Source organism: Anastrepha obliqua, chromosome 5 (genome assembly GCF_027943255.1).
Source record: "Anastrepha obliqua isolate idAnaObli1 chromosome 5, idAnaObli1_1.0, whole genome shotgun sequence".
Classification (NCBI taxonomy): Eukaryota; Metazoa; Arthropoda; class Insecta; order Diptera; family Tephritidae; genus Anastrepha; species Anastrepha obliqua.
The window spans coordinates 18,040,206-18,062,579 of NC_072896.1; the positions used below are offsets into that span (position 1 = coordinate 18,040,206).

General features: G+C 35.6%; 1 protein-coding gene across 1 annotated transcript in view; it reads left to right on the plus strand.

Annotated features, from left to right (window-relative positions):
- LOC129247514 (uncharacterized) overlaps positions 1-22,374 on the plus strand; it is an 84,412-nt gene that overhangs the window by 39,661 nt on the left and 22,377 nt on the right. Inside the window, exon 2 of the mRNA XM_054886667.1 lies at positions 19,872-20,721. Coding sequence (XP_054742642.1) covers positions 19,872-20,721 — 850 coding nt within the window. The remainder of the gene's footprint in view (positions 1-19,871; positions 20,722-22,374) is intronic.

Sequence of the window (22,374 nt, forward strand, 5' to 3'; positions counted from 1 at the left end):
GCCGAATATTTGCTAGCAGTCGTATATATGCACTTTTACAGTCTTTCTAACAAACGCATGACCGGAAATATGAAAACTTAGAGTTCTGTTAAAAAAAATTAATACTGTCGCGTGGCCTGCAGCAAAATATTTTAAGAAGTCGAAGACGTTCATAAATAAATGGGTGCAACGTTATAGCGAAGTTAAAAGCGTTGACGACTTCGCTAGAGGAGGTCCAAAAAATGTACAATATCCTTCTAAAGCAAGAGCAGAAAATCATTGATTTATTTGTGACAAAGCTAAACTTATCGTTGAGTGAAGCTGAATCACTTTTAAGGAAAAGTGGTGTTAATGTATCCAAGGATACGATTCAAAAGATGTTTACGTCCAGAAGACCTCAAATCTCGGAACACAGTGAAAAAAGAAAATCGCTGTTCTCAGTATCACACATTGAAGATGGACTTGCGTGGCCTAAAGCAAATTTAGAACTGAATCGGTCAAATGGAATATTCGCGGAAGAATCTTCCTTTTGGGCGAATAATTGCATACGTCGGCCTGTACTGCTGATACTTAACAACTTCAAGTCTCATGTTTCGGGTTGCTTCTCCGAAAAAGGATTTGGCTGTTTAATTGTGTTTACTGCCACTGCGAATGCATATTTCTTGAAATTTCCAAAGGATCTTATTACTGTCAGCTGGGCAGATTTTTGGAAGAACGCCAACCTTAAATTTTGCAAGAAGACTACGGTGGCAAGCATCCAAGCCGAAGGTGTAAAGAGTGGAAACAGCGAAATGGGGTTGGATTGGCCCCTACAGTCGCCTGATGCCAACACTATTGAAAATGTTTGAGAAAAAACCCAAAGGTAAAGAAATATGGACGTTCCACCAGTTATCAAGGCCAAGTCGACTGATTTGGAGTCGATTACTTACACAACGTGCGTATAAATCAACGTAAAGTATGACTCAAAAATGTGAAACCAATACAGGTAATGGTAGCGATTGTTCCTTTTATTGATATATTGTGTATTATAAGTATTAAAAGCCTATGCAATGTACAATGCTGTTCGCTAGAATGGAATTCTTCAAATAGTTTCCAAGTTAGACAGCCTGCACATAGAAACACACAAAAATTTGCATGTAAGCGATTGACGTAATGCAATTTGTGTACTCTATTGGAATTAACATAAATAAGGATGTGTCTGTTTTTGTACATATGTATGTGTATACACAATATGCTTGTATGTATGTATGCATTTATGTGCCTACATAAATATTCATCATTGTCCTTTTTCCTTTGCGGCGTTCTTTCGTTCGATGAGTCGTATAAATTTTCCGCGCTTAATTTAAGACTTAACTGTACATTTGGTGATTGAGTGACTACGAAATAAATATGGCATCATGGGTAAAAAGGGTAAAGCGAAGAAAGAAGATTATAATGAAGGTAAGAGATTACATTGACTTCGTTTGCGTAAGTAAATTTTTCTGTTAACTAAAAGCTTTTAGCTTACGGCGGCCGTCGTAGCCGAATGGGTTGGTGCGTGATTACCATTCGGAGGTGCACACGTTCGAGTCCCCGTGCCTGAAACACGAAATGATAGAAGAAATTTTTTTTTTAATAGCGGTCCCCCCTCCGCAGCCAATGTCAAATTTCAGAGTATTTCTGCAATGAAGAAGTTCCTCATAAGAATCTGCCATTCGAGGAGACTTAAAATTGTAGGTCCCTTCATTTGTGGAAAACCAGTAACACGCACACCACAAATAGGAGGAGGAGCTCGGCCAAACACCCAAAAGGGGTGTAGGTGCCAATTATTTATATTTATTTATTAATAAAATCCCATCAGGGGCTGAGCGCTGATTAGGTGGCTTAAAGAAATCCATGAGTGAATACCACTCCATTTTTATAAATTACTACGAATCTCACTTCATTCTTAATCATCTGTATTGAATAGCCGCCAGTGTGAGTTTCTCTGAAGGTCTTTAATTTCATAGACAAAAGAAGTTTTCTATTTTTATCAAAACTTCAGAAAATTGTCAGTTTTTGTTATCAAAAACAAAATATTAGGTTAGGTTAGAAAGCAAAATAGTAAGCTGATGACTTCATCGATTTCACTCCAATCCACTTGCACAGAATTTTCTTAAGAGATTTGCTGCATTTATTTGAAAAAATAAATGTAAACTCAAAAAAAAAAAACAAGATTTAAGACCTTCCACCTACTTCAACTTTTTACCATTTTCTAAGTTAAAAAAAAAAAGAAAATTATTTTATAATTTTCTTGACAGATTTGCTAACCAAAAAATTATAACGCAAATTTAATTGGACAGAAATAAAAGAAAGAAAAAGTAGCAAAATTACTTCAACAACTCTGCTCGGGGACCATTTAAGAGGAAACGCCCATTAAATCTTAATAAATTATTGCATTAAAATGAGGCGCAAAGAAAAGGTTTTACAAAATTTCTCTATGAATAACTAAGAGAAAGAAAAAGCAGGCTTAAGTTTCGGTGGCAAAAAAAAAAGATACCACAAATCCGCTTCGCTGCCTTTAATACGCATACTAAACAAAAGGCACAAACAATATTGAGTATGTATATCATTAGCTTGTTGAAAATAATGCTAGAGTGTCTGAAGAGGAGAAACAAATGCCTTAAATTTCTTTGGCCCGCCGCCTAATGGTATGCAAAAGTTCTGAGACGAGCTCCAAATTTTATACTCCTCCTCAAATCATTCACTCGTCAGAAATAAATAAGAGAATGTGCTGAAGGGATTTTTGTTGATGCCACTTTTTGAGTCGTTGTTTTTCTTAAAAATTTTGTAAATGAAAAAGTTTTCGGCACGCGTGTCAAAAGCGTTCAAGTGGCTTTTTATATAAGTAATTAAATATTTTATTTGCTTAATTTTACTTTTTTTGCTTTCGCTTTTGCTATACAATTGATATGTTTTCGCATTGCTGCGTTTGCGCTTCCTCCAACTGCATGCGTGCGAGTAAATGTGTCTGCGTGTGTGGTAGTTCATCTCAGCTAATTAGCCGCGCAGTGGTTATGTATGCCGTTGCTCGCTTAATAAATACTGTTTTTCGAAGAACATACACATAAACACACACAAACACATACACTAGTGGCGTAGTCTTCTTGCCTTGTCTGCGCTGCTGGCAGTTTGTGCAATTATTTTATCTGCCTTGTCATGCCTTTTTTTAATATTTGACATGTGAGCACAAGTTCATATACGAGTATATGCACATATACGTGCATATGGCCACTTGTCAAGGTTGATATGTTTACGTTCGTGGGTTTTTAACCAGATTGTGTATTTTCAGCTTTATACATAATTCTCCTCCTTCTCATTTCCTTTTAATTCGCGCTTTTTTATATGCTTCTACTTTTCCGGTTTCCTTGGTAGGTAAAGGCGGTCTTCATATATAGATATATGTGTGCTTGTGCGCCTACTTTCATGTGCAATATAAGCACATATTTAAATTGCGCCTTCACCGCGTGGGTTAATGAGAAAATAATAATAATAAGTATGACAGGCCAATATTTACATTACTCATACGCTACGGTGTGCATCTGGTTTTCCTATGCCTCATTAACTGGAAACAATTGAGGTGCGGAGCGGTTAGGTGGGGCAAGGAGTTTGAAAAAGTGTGAAGGTTGAACCGGGAAGTAAGAATACTAAGAAGTAATCTATTTGTGAAAAATTTTTATTAAGCTTAAAATGATAAATTGATATTTTCAAGGGAAGTTTATATTAAGCCCCAAGAAAGCTCTGGTGTTTAAATATAAATCTTCCTAATACAGCCATAACTGAAGCAACTGTTTCTGTTGACAAGCATTTCTGCATACATATGTCAGCTATGTACAACAACGTCCAATGTAAAATGGGGCTGCTCACAGTCGCCACTTCTATTCTCGTGCGGTTACACTTGTCGAAGTAATGCAGAAAGTGGAAAAAGGCACCATGGCATCACTTGGACGCTATGCCGCCAACAACATGACCTGGACTATGCGCACGATATTTGCTTGTTTTCTCACATACATTACGCCATGCAGGCCAAAATCGATCTTCTGGTCACTGCTGCACGAAACGTTGGCCTGGAAAGAAATAGCAAGAAAACGCTAGCAATGCGACACAATAATACAAATCCCAACTATATTGTAATCGAGGGAGAAGCGGTGCAGTACGAGTATTTTGAAAGTTGCTGCTACCTCAGCAGCATAGTATAGAGTAACGGAGGAGAGGAAGAAGGCACAGAAATTCATCTGCGTAAAGCCTCGTCAGCTTTTGGATGGTTACAGCCAATTTGGAAAAGTACACAAATATCAGAGAGCACTAAAATAAGAATATTTAACGAATGTACTGAATCCACACACTTACATAGCAGTAAAATGTGGTTAGTGTCGAAAAGTATTATGCAGAATTTGGAAGGCTTCTAATTATAGTACATTTAAAGTTTTTTGGCCTAACACTATCCGAAATGCGGACACAAATGCCACAAGGCACATCACCGAGCACGAACCAATCCAGAAGGTGATAAGAGGTCGTAAATTGCGTTGAATCGGGCTCATTCTCAAAGAGGATGGGGACAGCATAAGTAGCGTTGGAATATAATCCTCAAGACTTTTGATGATTAAACAATTATTTTGCCTTTTATTGAATAACACTTTTTTGACATAATGTAAATGTTTTGTTGAAGCCCTATATTCCCAAGTGGGATAATAAAGAGGGGGAAATTGGGCATACACTTCTACACTCATTGACCGCTAATTAGAAATGCCCTATTTTCACGATCACACCCATCTGAAAACTTGGCCAGTGCTGTACCGTAAGCGACACGCATGTCTATTTCTTCCCCCAATGTGTAAGATGGGGAATACCTATGCATTCCTAATATTGACTTCAGGTAACGTCACGTCATCAACTGTTTTTTGGCGTTAATGGCACCAGACATGGCGATCGATTGATGATCGAATTCTCAATTGTTCTTACATATAACTTCGCATGCTTTTTCACCTAATCATTTGCCATGCCGGTTTTCTTAATCCTCAATTCCACGCAAAGATTTACCTTTAAATGTTTTTGCAATGACGCCGGTTGGCTTGTTTTTGGTAGTGGCTGCCTTTTCGAAGATCTTGATTAATTCTTGGATATTATGACCGTCCACAAACAAGCGCATTGAAACCGAATGGCGTCCAAACGTTTTTCATATACATTCCAGTTATGCTTCAGTTGTGTAGATTCAGACTGTCCCAGCGATATCCAACCATACCAACCATAGAAACATTGAGATACGCCCATATAGAACCCTCCGCTGATTCACCACCGCCAGTAATGCAGTAGGTCACCTAGGGACACTATTAACGCATGTAGGGACACTATTAACAAATTAGGCATATCTAATTTTTTATATATTGAAAAATAGCTAACATTTTTATAACCAATATTAAAACACAGAATCCCGTAAATATCCTTTATTTTTGATAATATTTTGTGTGCTAAAGTTGACTGAATAAATTTTGTATAAGGTTGCCACCTGTATTAAATTTTATTGAATATTGCATAGAATATTTCAATACAACTACCAAAGGCAAGGTACTTGAGAGAGTAAAAAAACAATTAATAGGGTTGCCACATAATTTTTAGCATTAGTTACTTTTAACTAGGTGTTAAGGAAGTAAGTCAAAATTATTACTAAATATGCACCAAAATAAAAAATGTGAAAAATGTTTGATTAAAATATAATTTTTCGCAGAGTTACACCCTTTTTCCTTTACATCGTTTACTGCAAATGGCAGCTCTGGTTTGTTTAGATAATATTTTATTTTATATATAGTTTAACCTTTCATACGTTTTTGGATAACTCTCATCCTTATCTAAGTTTTACCTTTATCTTAATTAAGTATATTATATTAAAATATTAAATTTTAAAAAATTTTACTTAAACGAAATGTTTAGAAGTATATACCAGAATATGAGTAAACATTTTCGTTTATTTACTCTAATTTGCAATTCCTGCGTTGAGTTTTTTTTTATTCTGAAGGCCTTTCGTCTACCAGCTAAATAATTAAAAAGATTGAAAAATTGAAATTATTTAAATTAGCTATAATTTTGTTGCTGGGAAAATTTTTTGGATAATTTTGTGCTTAAAAAGTCATAATTACTTAAGTTGTTATATAAAATAAATGAAAATTTATTATTGCATTAATAACACAGGTCGACACTGAAAATGATTCAAACATCGGACCCGGCCTATCTTATAGATTTTTCATCGCTGAATACGAATCTGACCTTAAAAAGTTTCCATCACGTCAAGATTTTGAAAAAAATTAGTTCAAAAAGTCAAAAAAACGTGTTTTTGACCATTTTTGACCAAATGTAGTGGATGAACCTGAGGTGATGGAAGCTTCTACCTAGCCTTAAACTGAAGCCTGAACCTTCAGTTATAAGATCCAAATCGAAAATACCCTGAATCAATTGTAAATTTTGATGTAGCACAATTTTGCAGCCATGCAGGCTAGTTAGCCTTATCATAGTGTTGCGCTGACTTGTACCTTTTACCTATCATGTTTTTAGTTATTGGGTTTGCTTAGCACGATTCGGAAGTTGTAATTTCAAAATTGAAAGTGTCGGATTCAAGATGGCGAAAATAAAAATTTAATAAAATCAAATAAAAATTTGATTTTGCAGCTTGTCTTAGAATTAAAGGAAAGGCAAAAATTGTATGTAGAATTTCGTTTGTCTAGAAATTTAGTTGTTACAGTTAGAAATATTTCTAGCTATTAGCTATATTTCTACCAAAGACACATATTTCTAACTGTTACACCTTAATTTCAAGCTAATCGCAATTCAGCTATACGGTTAGCTGGGTCAGCTAAAAATTTCTTTCAATGTTTGGTTTTATGATGCGCTGAAGACAAATATGACATCATAATTTAAAAAGGCAAAACCAATATGGTGATCTAAATTACTTTTTACTTCACGAACAACTATTGAAAGATGAATTTATATAGTTATATTAGACTAATTTTTGACAGTAGTAATAAAGTTTTATAATCTGACATTAGCTGGTGAACCAATATTTTAGTGCATAATAAATTTATTAAATTCACGACCCCAGAATGTGCCACGAGGAGGCTGTCAGTATTTTACACTCCACTTTTGTTTTTTTTTGTTCTTTTTTATTTTTAAAAATTTTTTTTGTTTGTTTTTTTTTTCCTTTTTGTTTTTCCTGAGAAAGGAATTTCTTCCTTCTTTGTGTGAATTTTTTGAATCCACAATTTGTTCTTCAAATACAAGTTTCACGGATGCTTCTAATCTTTGTAAGTTTTCTCAAGGTTTTAAGGAATAAGAAGAAACACACAAAGGATAAAGAATTTAGTTTTGAGTACTTTCATTTTCTAAAATTTGATTTTTATTCGGCAGACTTGGGAAGGTTAATCTTTGTGACTTTCTAGAGTAATTGCAATCATCATCTTTTAATAAGCCCCAGCAGTAATCAGCAAGCATGCTAGGATTCCATTTTCCTTGATATCTTTTCTCCATAGTTTTTATATCTTGATGAAATCTCTCACCATGCTCATCGCTAACGTCTCCACAATTTTGTGGGAAAAAATCCAAATGCGAGTCAAGAAAATGTATCTTCAAGGACATGTTGCAGCCCAAGCGTTCATAGTTTTTCAACGTATTTGCAACTAACGTTTTGTACTTGTCAGATCGTCTGCTACCCAGAAAATTCGCGCATACTTCCTTGAATGATATCCAGGCAGCTTTTTCCTTAGCAGTGAGCTTTTTTTGAAATTCTTCATCTTTTAACACTTGGCGAATTTCTGGACCAACAAAAATGCCCTCTTTCAACTTAGCATCACTCAGATATTTAAATTTTTCTTTTAAATGTAGAAATCCTTTACCAGTTTTATCCATGGCTTTTACAAAATTTTTCTTCAGGCCAAGTTTGATATGAAGTGGTGGTAAAATGATGTCATTTGAATCAACAAGAGGTTTACTTGAGACATTTTTGGCTCCTGGAATAAATTCCTTTCTCTTAGGCCACGCTTTAACTTTGTAATGCTTATCTCTTGCTCTACTGTCCCATTCGCAAAGAAAACAGCAGAACTTCGTATATCCAGTTTGCAAGCCAAGTACAATTGCTACAACTTTTAAGTCTGCACAGATTTGCCATTTGTAGTTTGAATAGTTAATACAATCTAGAAGCACTTTCATATTTTCATATGTCTCTTTCATTTTAGCAGCGTGAGTAACAGGGACAGATGGATATAAATTTCCATTAAACAGAAGAACTGCCTTTAAATTGTCTTTGGATGCGTCTATGAATAAACGCCATTCACATGGCTTATGTTCTCTTCCTAATTCCATCATAAGGCCGTCAACATCATTACAGTAGACAAGTTCACCACTCATAGAGAAATACGATTCCAAATTTCTCTGTCGCTTTCTAACGTGAGTTATAAAAGTTCCGGGTTCAAGCATGTTCCATTCTTTTAGCCGAGAACCAAGTAACTCACTCTGAAGTTTTGATAATTTCAGATCTCTAAATAAATCATTTAGTTTTGACTGATTTATAAGAATTGGTTGATCAGAAATGGTATCAAAACACTCAGAATCGGACATTTCTTCTGGTTCTTTACAACCATCCACTGATTGTAAATAAGTACATTTATCTGTCACTAAATCGTCTTCTTGAGCAAGTTTTGGTAGTTTTGGTACAGGTAAGAGTTCACTGTGATTTTGCGGGTAAGTCACTGAAGATACATTTGGATATTCGATTTTACATTTATTCTTCCCAGAATAACCAGAAGTATTTATACTACAAAAGTAACAATTAGTAAAATGATCTATTGGTTCTTTCCATATCATTGGAGTACCAAAAGACATGGAAGGACGCTGTCCTCGTCTCCATAAAAACAAATTTGATGTACAATGATTACAGCATAAATTTGGAGTCCAACTTTCATCAAAATTTATTATTTTTCAACTAAAATAATATTCATATGACTCTTTAGTAGCAGGAGTTAATGTGCGTCTCTGCTTTCTTGTCATAAACTGTCCACAAATGTAACAGAATAAATTTGGATCCGTTTTACAAACTCTAGGCATAGTAAAACCTGAGGAATCAGTTAAAGTATAAAAACCAAAAAACTTATATGTATATTTGAAAAATATCTGATGTAGGTAAAGGTCAGATTCTAATATTAAGAAATTGAGATGTAGTCCTGAAAAAAACTGATGATAAAGAAACTTCGAAGATATTGATTGACCAATTTATGTTGAAGTGTCAATTAAAAATGAACTTTTTATCACAAAAGATATGTAAAGTGCAGTTCTGATAACATATATATCTAATAATTCCGAATCGTGCTAAGCAAACCCAATAACTAAAAACATGATAGGTAAAAGGTACAAGTCAGCGCACCACTATGATAAGGCTAACTAGCCTGCATGGCTGCACCTATGAAAATCGTGCGCGAGCAGTTAAAAAAATTGTGCTACATCAAAATTTACAATTGATTCAGGGTATTTTCGATTTGGATCTTATAACTGAAGGTTCAGGCTTCAGTTTAAGGCTAGGTAGAAGCTTCCATCACCTCAGGTTCATCCACTACATTTGGTCAAAAATGGTCAAAAACACGTTTTTTTGACTTTTTGAACTAATTTTTTTCAAAATCTTGACGTGATTGAAACTTTTTAAGGTCAGATTCGTATTCAGCGATGAAAAATCTATAAGATAGGCCGGGTCCGATGCTTGAATCAGAAAAATAATCATTTTTTGTCGACCAGTGTAATTAGTAAAAAGTAATGCAAATGTATAACTATTTAAATATTTAAAATGTGAATTTTAATAAAAAACAAATTAAATTAAATTGTGAAAAAATTATTAGCAAAAAAAAAAAAATTATTTGTAATTTTTACTGATTTTTTCTCAATACTAGTGACAGCTACTCCGTAGCGTGATTCACCACTTTAATTCAAAATTTTTTTTTTTGTTGTAATAAAAAATTTCACATACATTTTTGAGGGTTGGTTATATAATATATCAGGGTCGTTACATGAACATAGACTCGCCAGCTTTGGGAATGTAAGTTTAATATTTTTCATGCTTCCTTTAGGTCCATCTGTGATGCGAACTGCTGAAAATCAAATCGACAAATAAAAGGATCTTAAAAAGTTGCTCATACGCACTGCTGGCCGCAACCATCAGTCACCAGGCTAAAGAGCGCAAGCAACAAACATCTAATATTTTGACGAAAACAGCAACTTCAAATAAAAACCACAATTGGGCAAAAGTGTGTACAACACAAACTTAATGAAGACTCTGTTCATATGAATGTGTGTGTCTATGCACCCAGTTGGATTTTGTTAGCAACGCACAAATTTGGCATCAAAAATTTCGTTTCTACTTACAGTTTATGCTTACAGTTAATATTGTTGTTTTTGCTATTTTTGATATTTTCACCAGCCGTGAGCTGATGTTGCCTATGGTAATGGTGCGCGTACATGCAACACCCCGAACAAACAGCATTGCAAATATTTGCACCACCACCGGCAGCAATCATTAACCGCACCGTTACGCAGTAGAAGAACTGATGAGTGCACACACACACACACACACACATGAATATGCATAAAGATAGAAGTATGCTTAAAATAGCTGCTTTAGAGAAAGTGTGTGGCAAACGAGCATCAGTCACGCGCAACGCCTCCACCAATCAATGGTGCGCTCAAACGCATACTTACTAGTGTGGCAGCGCATACGCACGTATGTATGTGTATAGTATGTATGTAGATATTAACATGACAGTAGTTGCTTTGTGCAAGTTGTAGCGCCCGCAAAAATCGACAACTAAATCAACGTTGCCACAACCGCCACCGCTACGACGCTGCTGTGCCATCAAAATACACATCAACGCATATGCATTTGAAGTGAATAGCAATGATAACAACAACAACCCGCATAGTTACACACTTGAATGCACTCACTCATTCGCTCGCTCACTTGTTTTGCAAAGCTGGAATTTTCCACTATAATTTTGCTGCTAGTGCAGCCAGCATCATTAAGTTGCAACAACGTGTAGCAGTGGCAAAAAGAGCGTACTGGCAGAATGCGAGTATTTACTATGTGCATGTGGATGTGTACGAGTATATGTGTGTGTGCCTTTGCTTGCGTTCTAATTTTGCTGGTATTGCAACGAACTTATAAATCTCGTCGTCGATGCAGCGACGCGTTGCAAGTATAATGATAATTTTACGCTAAGTTTGATAGGGAAACTCATGCATGCCACACTACCAGCTCTTTGTGCTGGCACAACTTTTTCCGTTAGCTACATTAGTTAAGCAATTGTGAAGAGTTCGAGTTCAGCGCGCTAAACTTTTGATGAGTGAAAGTGATTTTTTTTCACTTAAAAATTTACTAAAACTGTCTGATCAAGTTTTCAAAGTTTAAAGTAATGCGGAAAAATCACACAAAAAATGGAAATAAAAAGAAGGAGCTTTAAAGTCTGAAAAGTTTTTTCGAATATCCGTCGCTCCTCGGCAGGCAATGATAAACCTTTGAGTGTATTTCTGCCATGAAAAAGCTCCTCATAAAAAATATCTGCCGTTCGGAAGCGGGCCTAAAATTGTAGGCCGCTCCATTTGTGGAACAACATTTTTTTTTCAAAGTCTCAAATATGGAAGACAGATAATCGAATGTAGTTGTTGAGCAGCTGATTGTTTATTATTTTATTTAGTTAAGCACAACAATCGCAGGTTATATTTCAGTGTTAGATACTAATTTTAGCATAAAATAAAGGAATATTAAGGGGTTACATACGTCCGGCAGCGTTAAAAGTGCGCTTAAAGAAAAACTGTTTTCAGAAGGGATAGCAATAGAAATAAATATAAAAAAGTTTTGTACAATGCTTTTTAGTACTTAACCGTTATAAAAAAATTTATTTTAATTTTCCTTTACAAAAATTAGTATATAAAAAATCACGTGACCCAAAGTACAATTTTCGATGGATCTGTAAGAAGTAAAACAATTCTAGTAAAATAAAGTTGTAGTTATAGTCTGTCGAGCCGGATTTTTAAAATCGAAAAATTTTGCAATTTACGGCATTTTAAAAAAAAGTATGCGCTTTATGTCACAAATGTCACACTTTAATTATGTTTATAAGATTTTTTAATAAAATTATCACAAATCCGGACTATAGAGAAAACACTTTCGAATATTAAAAAAAACCGCATCAAAAAATATTAAAAACTGTACGAGTATGAGTTAGCATGCAGACCGTGCCGGAAGTAGTTTCGAGAAAAATGAGTTTAAACTTGCAAGTGCATTTCGCTCGAGGCAGTCGGGCAGTTACATTTTTTACCATAACTTTATATCTATGGGGAATTTTTACAATCGAATTCTACAGAAGTACGTCTAAAACTATAAAAATAATAATCTGTAAATAAGAACGATTATTTGAAAGAGATTATTTGATAATTCTGGACGTATATAAGCCCTTAAAATACACAAAATTAGAATTTAATATCTTACATTAATTTCAATTGTTCAAAAAGCAAAAATTTCAAGAGTAAAAAGAAAAATAAGTGACTGACGCATGAGCGACAAAAATAACATAGTAATGCATGAGGAATGCTAGCCTTTGCGATCGGCAAATTTCTCTGATGGGAACGCCAGCTAGTCGGAGCAAATTTAGCTTTTCGAAGTTATTTGTCCTTAGTGATTTAAAGCAAATATATGGATTTTGGAAATTACAGAATCCGTTCGGTATAGCTTTCTTCTGATCGCTACTCTACTAATCACGGAAATGTTTCCTCTCTTCTTAATGACATCTTCACGCTATACAGGCGGCACCGACATTTACGACGACTTGAGAATGCAACCGCAAAGGATTAAAGTATAATGCATCTCTAGTAGCCTTGAGCTTAAGGGGTAGCTTGTTCCACAAGCAGATGGCATAGGCAAAAAACTGAGGTTTCGATATTACAGATTTGAATTTCAAGTGCAAAAGTAAATCGCGACGATCGATTGATTTGAAGACAACTTTTGAGATGCGGGATGCTGTTCTGATACTAAGATTCTGCAATTAATTAGTGCATGAAGCGCCATATCGAAGTAGCTGCATTTCTTATTCCTACAACTTTTGCAAACTGCTGCTGTCACGATCCGCTTTTACCTTCCGACCACTTGGATCTGTCGATAAATCCGCTTACGTCAGTCATGAAGTACTTGGGAGCTCTTTCGATTTCGTATTGAACTGCAATCAAGTTTATAGATTTTCTTGTAATAAAGGATGGATGTGTGGAATAGAAGATGTACCGCAGTTGAAAGCCCAAGCCCAAGAGGTAGATGTTAGTCTTTTTTGAGACCTATGAGAGCTCGTATGGTGGTAAGACGGGGAGAGGGGTTGAATAATAAAAGGTTAGATCTTTTTTAAAAATTCTCTAAAAGTCTTAGAAATCAGTTAAGGGATAGACAACTTAATCGAATTCAGAAACGCGCCGCCTGAGATTAGCAAATGCGCAGAGAAAGTGCTTCCCTTTTGTCATTCTTATTTAGTTTTTCATTTGTTTTGTTGAATGTTGACTATTTTTCGTTATAACTGATTGTCTAACAAAAATTATATATAGTAATTCTAAATTTCAAACTTTATAAAAAGTTATAAAAGTCCCACAAGCTTTTCATCAAAAGTCCAAGGTTTTCAATTAGAAACTCTCGAGAAAATGTTTGGTATGCAGTTTTATAACTTCCTTTTGATTTTTATTATATTTTTTGGCACTGCTTATCTTTCTCTCACGATATTGCGTCGTTGAAGATATTTATTCCAACCATATGTTGGCTCCATGGTGATTAATCTAACCAACAATCGGAGTGTTTTCCTTTTCCGCCTCAAAGAAATTCCTCTACCGCCTTATTTGCTAGCAGCACTTAAATGTGACTTTGTCTTGGCCTTTGGCTTTTTGCACAGAAAGTTCTGGCTCTACCCAATAATTCCTGCAAAACCTGCAACGATAATTCCCTCACTTCTTATCGGCTTTATAGTTCGACTACTCATCAGTCGAGTGGCCTCGGTAGTCTAGCATAAGTGCACTAGCCTGCCATCTCACAGGTTGTGGATTTGAGTCCTACGTAAAGCACGGTCCTCGCACTTTTCCAAATTAAACTAAACTTCCCCTGTATCTAAAAAAAAAAAACAAAAAAATCCTCAACCCTAAAAACGTATCCTTTCCATTCTTGCTCCCGCATAATAGTCAGCGCATTATTTGCATTGTGGCTGCTAAAACAAGAAAAACACACAATTACACATTGCATCAACCATCTGTGCGATCTTTCTGCCAGAAATGTGAAACACAGATAGCGCACCAAGCAGTAAGAAGGCGTTGTTACTAAGCAATGACAGGTGGGCATTTCCACTAGTTAGAACTGGTAGCTGCAGGCTGATCACCTACTCTGTCAGATATCAAAATAGATTAAGGGTTGAGCCTGGTTTATGAGGTATAAAAATTGCATCTCTTTCCGATTTTTTTTTAAGGAAAAAATTAATTTAGTACTGCAAAGTTTTTTCTATCTTTTAATGAATATTTAAAAAGTATAACAAACTTTTGTACTGGTTAAAATAAGTTGAAAAAAATGTTTAACATAGAAATTAGTAGGGCGCTGCAACGCTGGAGTTTCCAACTGGCGTACAAGATACAGCTCGTAAAAAAATTCAAATGGATCTCTAATTATCATGATTTTTTATTCTAGATGAACTAAGAAAACTGAGAGAAATTCCAAAATTTCAACTTTTTGGAGGTCTTAAAGAAAAAAATGCCTTTCTATAAAAAAAAAATTCACTTCAACTTGGTATAAAAATCTGAAAAACTTTTTTTTATCTATTTTGTTAGTTCAAATAGAAGAGAATTTAATTCTGAAGGGAACAAGCTATGATTCATTTCAAAAGGTTTTAGTTTTTTTTTCATTCATGTACGTCAATTCAAAGAAATCATAAAAATGAAAAGTCGAGAAAAGAAGATAAAGTTTGTACTATAGCTGTCCGGTCACAGCGTAACTACCTAACGCTAGCCTGCCTTTGGCTTTGTATCTACGGAAATATTGAGAATTAGGTTCTGTAACTTTGTGAATATTCTGAAATATATTATGGATCGCTTAAAACGAAAAAAAAAAATTGATTTTTTTGACCTTATAATTCAGGCTCCCCCCTTAAAGAAACCATCGCACGACTGAGTCTTGTCGAGGACTTATGCTTCCGAGAGCAGTGAACAAGGAAAAATAAATTCATCAGTCAGTTTTTTACTCTGAGAACTCGAAATTTAACACATAAACTTAAGATTATTCCTCTTTGCGAAAGAATTCAACCTCAACTTAAATTTCTTGATAATTTCTGTGAAGGTGTTAGCATTTTTTAGTGCCTTGCTTTCAATCACCATTCAGTTTTATTTAGTATTGCGAAAGGTTTCAAATAATAATCAGGGGCTTTGTACGCAGTGTGTAAGAAATCTGAAGTTTTTCTCTATCTGCCCTTTAGCGTTTGTTCTTTTTGAGGTGTTGAAGCTGGGCGTGAAGAAACTGTTGATACATTTTTTTAATAGGAAGATTAAAAGTGGATAAACCGGGATGTCATTGGCAGTAGATTTTTAAGTAATATATAGGTATATACATACCTTGTTTTTTCTCATAGGGGACTTTTTTCCAAGAAATTGTACTTATTGCTTTCGAAAGAAGTTTTCTGCTCTATAAAAAGGCCCGCGAAATTGCCTTGCTGTAAAAAACCATTAAAAAAAAAAATAATAATAATAAATAAGAAACTCAAAACAGTCTTAAAATAAATAAAAAAAAAGTTTATTAAACTAAAATCAGCTCCACTCCACGCATGTATGGGTGTACTATGTACATAAATATGAATATCTCGACAGTTCAGCATATACGGAAGGTGTTAAGTGCACACAATCAGCTGCACTTGTACTCATAATAATCTATTAAATTCTAGCATTTGTAATAGTGTTCAGGCCTTTGCACCCGTAGGCACATAAATATGTATGAATGCTTCGAAAGTACACGTCGTAGGCGATTCTTGCGAGGATTGCCTTTTATAGTTTGCACCCAATAATGAAAAAACTTATAAAATAATAATGAAAGTGTCATTATTTTTTCCAAAATAGTCTCCTGGGAAGTCAATGTACTCTACCATTTGCTTGAACCAATTTTAACAGCACTTTTGTCACTCGGAAATGGATACCTCCAAAACGAGCTGTTTAAAGGCTTCAACAACTTCTTCAGGCATTGAAATATTCGCATTTTATTTTTGATACCCGGGTGCAAAAAAATATCATTAGGCGGTAAATCAGGGCTGTAGGGTGGATGACCCATTAATTAAAAATTCTCTTGTGTGAGCCGATACGTAAGAGCTCGCATTGTCTCGCTGAAGGATGATTCGTTTTCAGCGGTTGGTTTTCCTTAATTCTCTGATAACACTGTGGTACAAAAAAAAAAGTTGCGAAAAAACTTTGGATCGGACATGGTGAGGGTTGTAGCTTATGAAAAACTGAAAAGAATGGTATAGGAGAAATTTCCAATACACCCTCAAAATCTCATTTTATGGCCATAAAACCGTTTTTCAGTAGGTTGATGTGAAGAATAACTCCTAACTTCGCCAATTTCCATCCGATTTCGAATTTGCTTTTTTAGTTCGAAAGAACAAAAACAAGTCTTTTTGACAGTGTGTTAACATTTTTTCTGAAATGACAACTGACGAGACTGTAGGCGGAAGTATTTGGATTTTTTTTATTTTTTCTCTATTTTTTCGACTTTGACATAATTTTTACGATATTATCCGATATTGAGGATTTTTTTTAGTACCCTACTGTGTTAGTAAATTTAATTTTGCGTCAAATGAGCTATATTTGACTGTAACTGAATTAAAATTAGTAGAGTTGTGCGAGTTTTAAGATTTTTTGTTTTTTTTTTACTAATTTGGAATGTTGGTATAGCTTACGCTAAATGGGAATAAGGACGTGTTTTGATGCGTTATTATAGATACGTAATATTTATTGGAGTATATATATATACATAAGAGTACACTGTACTGCATACAACAGAACTGGTTAGAACTTACGAAAATATCTGACATATTATAGCACATTTTTTTTTCAATAGAAATATGAAAAAGCTCCCAAGTGTACCAAAGTTCACACTGTACATTGATTAACAAAAGAAGTTTGTTATTATAAGTTAACCTTATTAAAATGTCAAAGTTTTATTGTTTGTTTCATTGAAATTCAAAAGATATAAATCAAAACGTTGCCAGAAAAGTCAAATTTCTCAATATTCTCCGATGATATGGCATCATCAGCCTTATCATAAACCAGATGATTGTTATTTTTGTAAAACGGACGTAAACGGTCATCATTATAAAACTCGAAAGCACATAAAATATGCTGATGTTGCAACTGTTAAGAACCCCGTAGTCTTGGACGATATGATTGACTCAACTGCAGGTCATGAACTGAAGGAAGTTCAACTCATTGCTGATGATGATCAAACTGATAACAATAAACCTGATGATGAAGAGTACTTTCCGTCTGGTTCTAAGTTTTCAGAACGAGACATTGTATCAAATTCAGATTTTCAGGATCTTTCTCGTGATTTACATACTTCTATCGGGAAGACAATCTGAAACGCTCGCTTCTCGATTTAAGCAATGGAATTTAGTTGATGACGACTTCAGATGAATGATGATGATCGAATTTCATACAGAGAAGTATTCAAAACTGATGAAGAAATGACAAATGTACCGTACCATACTAAACTCCAAAGGGCCGTTTCCAATGCATTTTTAAGTTTGGAACCAGTGCCGTTGTGTACTGCACCGCACCATACCGTACAGTGCTGCACTGCACAATACTCCAATAAATATTATGCGTTTATAATGACACTTGTTATTATTTTCATGCTTCGAAACGCATACCAAATCTCGTAGTAAAAAAAAAAGAAAAAATCTTAAAACCCACACAACTCTATTAATTTTAATTCAGTTACAGTCAAATATAGCTCATTCGACGCAAAATTAAACTTACTAACACAGTAGGGTACTAAAAAAATCCTCAATATCGGATAATATCGTAAAAATTATGTCAAAGTCGAAAAAATAGAGAAAAAATAAAAAAATTCCAAATACTTCCGCCTACAGTCTCGTCAGTTGTCATTTCAGAAAAAATGTTAACACACTGTCAAAAAGGCTTGGTTTTGTTCTTTCGAACTAAAAAAGCAAATTCGAAATCGGATGGAAATTGGCGAAGTTAGGAGGGATTGTTCATATCAACCTACTGAAAAACGGTTTTATGGCCATAAAATGAGATTTTGGGGGTGTATTGGAAATTTCTCCTATACCATTCTTTTCAGTTTTTCATAAGCTACAACCCTCACCATGTCCGATCCAAAGTTTTTTTGCAACTTTTTTTTTTGTACCACAGTGTAATTTCTGGCAAACGAATGTACGAACAATATTTCTTTATACCAATCGACACAAGTTCGTTTCTGGGCAATTGTCAAATTATGCGGTTGGATAAATAAATATACCAAATATCAAAATACCCGCTTACGCGATTTTGGCCTCTAAATGAATTAGCTTCCTTTAAATATGCTCCCATTACATTTGTTGAAGTGGAATGGACATTTTCTTTTTTCACATACGGAACTGATATACAAATTTTTTGAAGGCCAAATAGAAAACATTTCACATTATTTTCTATCGTTTCTAAAATTATTATACAAAAAATTTTAATTAAACTTTGATCGCATATTTTGGCATTTATACATTAGGGTGGGTTACATTTTTGCTCTACTTTGTTTCGTCGACTGAAGTATTCACGGTTAATTCTGAATAAAAGAAGTCCATTGAAGAATATTTCTAAAATGGCTTTCGAATCTCTTTATTTTTAATTTTACTTATTAATCCTCAATCAATTTTTGTGTTTTTTTTTTGCTTCATTGTTTGGAATAAAATATATGTATGTGGTGTTTTTTGGTACGAGAAATTCATTTTTGATGTTTATTTTGCTCAAAACCTTCTACTGGATGCTAGGACATGCTACGACAACTAAACAAGGTTTCATATTTTCCCACTCCTTCACCTTACAGCAAATTAAAATTTACGTCCTACTTTGACGTGATGGAATGAATTTGTGATGGATGACAGCGTGACTATACAGCAAATACTATAAAAAAGGTGCCGGTTCGGTTAGGTTAAGTTAGGTTGACCTCGCCGGCTGTAAGCCATCACATACTATAGACCTATTGGTCCCCTTAGTAGGCTTCTTGTAAAAAGCCTGCGTCTTTTGTGAATCTAAGTAGGCCCCGAAAGATCTTCTAACCTCTCATATTGTAGAGCTCTAAAACATTTCGTTCGGGCAAGAACATAGAAGGTGTTCAAGAGTTTCCCTCTCTTCTCCATTGCAAAATCTGCAGCTATCATTGCTTGCTTTGGCAAAAAAGTATCGAGTATTTACTTGCAAGCAAAATTATTGAGGAATCTCTAGCTGTTCCAGGGCTAACATTTACTTGAATTTAAAATTTGCCGTTTTTGCCCTGCCAAAAACTATGCTTCCAGTTTCAAAAAAATTTCTATTATTAAACAAGTTATTTCCCAAGATACTGGAATTAATTTAAAAATATAGTGAAAATCCGAAATGAAAAACTTCCGCTAGTATTTGCGTCGCTTATAAATTTACACGTGAATTTTCCAATCATTTTGATCCTCAACCCCAAATGATAACAATGAATTTCTGTACCATAAATTATGCGCATTTTCGGTTCAATTGTACGTTCTTTGTCTCTTTAAAGTGTCTCTAAAAATTCAAAGCTGGCACTATTAAACTTAAACTCCTTTTAATTACAGAGATCCCTACGCTGCTTACGATACTGATGGCCCACTGGATGATTACGAGTATCCTGGTGCGCTAACACCACTACAAAAGCAACAATATCAACAGCAACTGCAGCAACGGCAACAACTTCAACAGCCCCAACAGCGCCAAAACCGCCCACAACAGACCACAACACAACACCAGCAGCAGGCGGTCCGAGGGGACGACACGCCGAACCAGCCAGCAACCACCAACGCTCCCACCGAGAATGCGCTGTTGTCTACGCTGAAAACCCTCAAAACCATGTGGGACATTTACCAGGCATTCGCTGCAGCCTGGGATGTGCTCGCGACACATGGACAAAAACAGCAGCAACAACAACAAGAGGCAGCAAAACGTCGTCAACAGCAAATCGTGCAACAAATGCGTATCAATTCGAAAAAGCCGCCTAAATTCGAGACAAACGACAAGTATACACAAAGGAACAGCAGCACAATCGCTGATAATGGCGGAGCGGAGGCTGTTGGGACCACAACTGTGGGAAAACGAGTTAAATCCAATAGCAAAGCAACTAAAAATCCTAGAACGACAACAACAAAGCGAACTACTTCGACAGAAGATTCGGTAGTGAGCAGTGAAGCGAAAGAGGCGGTGGCCAGCAATAGCGGCAGCACAGCCAAACAAACTGTGGGCACAAAGGGGGATGCGATAGCGCGCGAAAATGCTCAGGGTACGCGTGAGAAGCGCCAAATGTCTGACACAGCCGATGCGGCCAAATCGACAGATGTGGGCGAAGGGAGATACATCAAAGGTGATCCATTGAAGGGTTACTATGATTTTGTCATCACCGAGGGCTCTTACAAATTTTGGGCTGTTTTTCAGGTGAGTGGATTTCAAAAACTATTGTGCATGTTGTGTAATTGGAAAAAGTTGAAGGAAAGACATAAACTCGAGAGTTATTTCATGCCGAAAAGGGAAATTTATAACAAAATATTTGATAGTATTGAAATATGAAATCTCCATTAAATATGGATTTTTGATGGCAAGTAAAAACAAAATAGCTGTGTTATTTAAACTTGTTTTAAAATTGATTATTTGAAAGGAATTTTTTATTTTTTTTTATTTTTCCTTAAAATATACTTTTATATAAATGATGCTTATCCTTTTTGTTTGGTGTTTGGCTTACACTTTTTCTTAGGTGTTTGTTTTCTCCGATTTGTAAACGAAGGGGCTCCAAGATAGAATCGGGAGTCGGAGCAGGCGTTTTTTCTAAATCAGCCAATTTATTTATTTCCTTAAAATTGCCGAATACTGCTAGAGTCCTTCAGGCAGATGTCTTTGCACCCTGCAGGTGTGCAAAATGCTTAGGGAACGTGGGAACGAGGAAGACATTAACATTTTTTCCGATTGTCAAGTCAAGATCAAGGCTCTGATGACGCCATGGAGCAGAAGGAAATTAGTAAACTCCTGTAAAAATAAGATAACATCTCTTCGGTGTGTAGAAAACCTTTCTCTGATCTCTGTTCCAAGACATATGAACATAGAGGGAAATGAAGTTGCTGATGCGCTTGCCTGGGAGGGGTTGACTGAATTGGTCTTAGAGATCTTCTACCCGGTCATCGGCTTTCCTCCGACTGTTGCTAAAGGGGAATTCCACAACTTATTTCTCAGGGAAGCATAGAAAAGATCGAGCTCCGTTTCTTCATGTGCTATTTTGAAAACCCCTGGGTTCCAAGACATAGGAACATAGAGGGAAATGAAGTTGCTGATGTGCTTGCATGGAAGGGCTCGACTGAATTGGTCTCAGATCTCCTACCCGGTCATCGGCTTTCCCCCGACTGTTGCTAAAGGGGAATCCCACAACTTATTTCTCAGGGAAGCGTAGAAAAGATGGATCACCATTTTTCATGTGCTATTTTGAAAACACTTTGGCCCCAGTACAATATACGGAGGACTTAGAATGCGCTGAGGTCTCGAGGTCATTCAATTTCCAAAATCGTAACTGTGTTTACTTGTCATTGGACGATCGGCACACACGCGAAAAAGCTGGGGTTACCATTTAACCCCCATTTCAGAAGCTGTGGGGACCTTTCCGAGAAGGAGACTGTTGAGCACTTTCTCTGTAAATGCCCGGGTTTGGCAGCTAGACTATTAAGGTTACTGGGTGCTCCTCTCTTCGATAGCCTGGGGCAGTGCGCCAACCTAAATCCAATCAATCTTCTCCATTACATAGTAGATACTATCTGCCTGTTGGAGGTTTCAAAATGGTATGAAAACGAGGCTAGACCGGTACTTGAACCATTTCACAGCATTTCGACTGTGAGGAGGTTTGGAAAAGGCAACAGTTGATGAAAAAACCTCTTTAGCTTGGAGGGAAATGTATGAGTCATAAACACAAAATTCCGCATTATTTCATCGCTCCAACGAATAGTAAATTTCCCAAGAATAAATAGGTTGACTTTTATGTGTTTCGGAATATCGACTAGACACTTATCAAGGAATTTTTTGCTTTGCAGTATTTGCACATGTAGTATA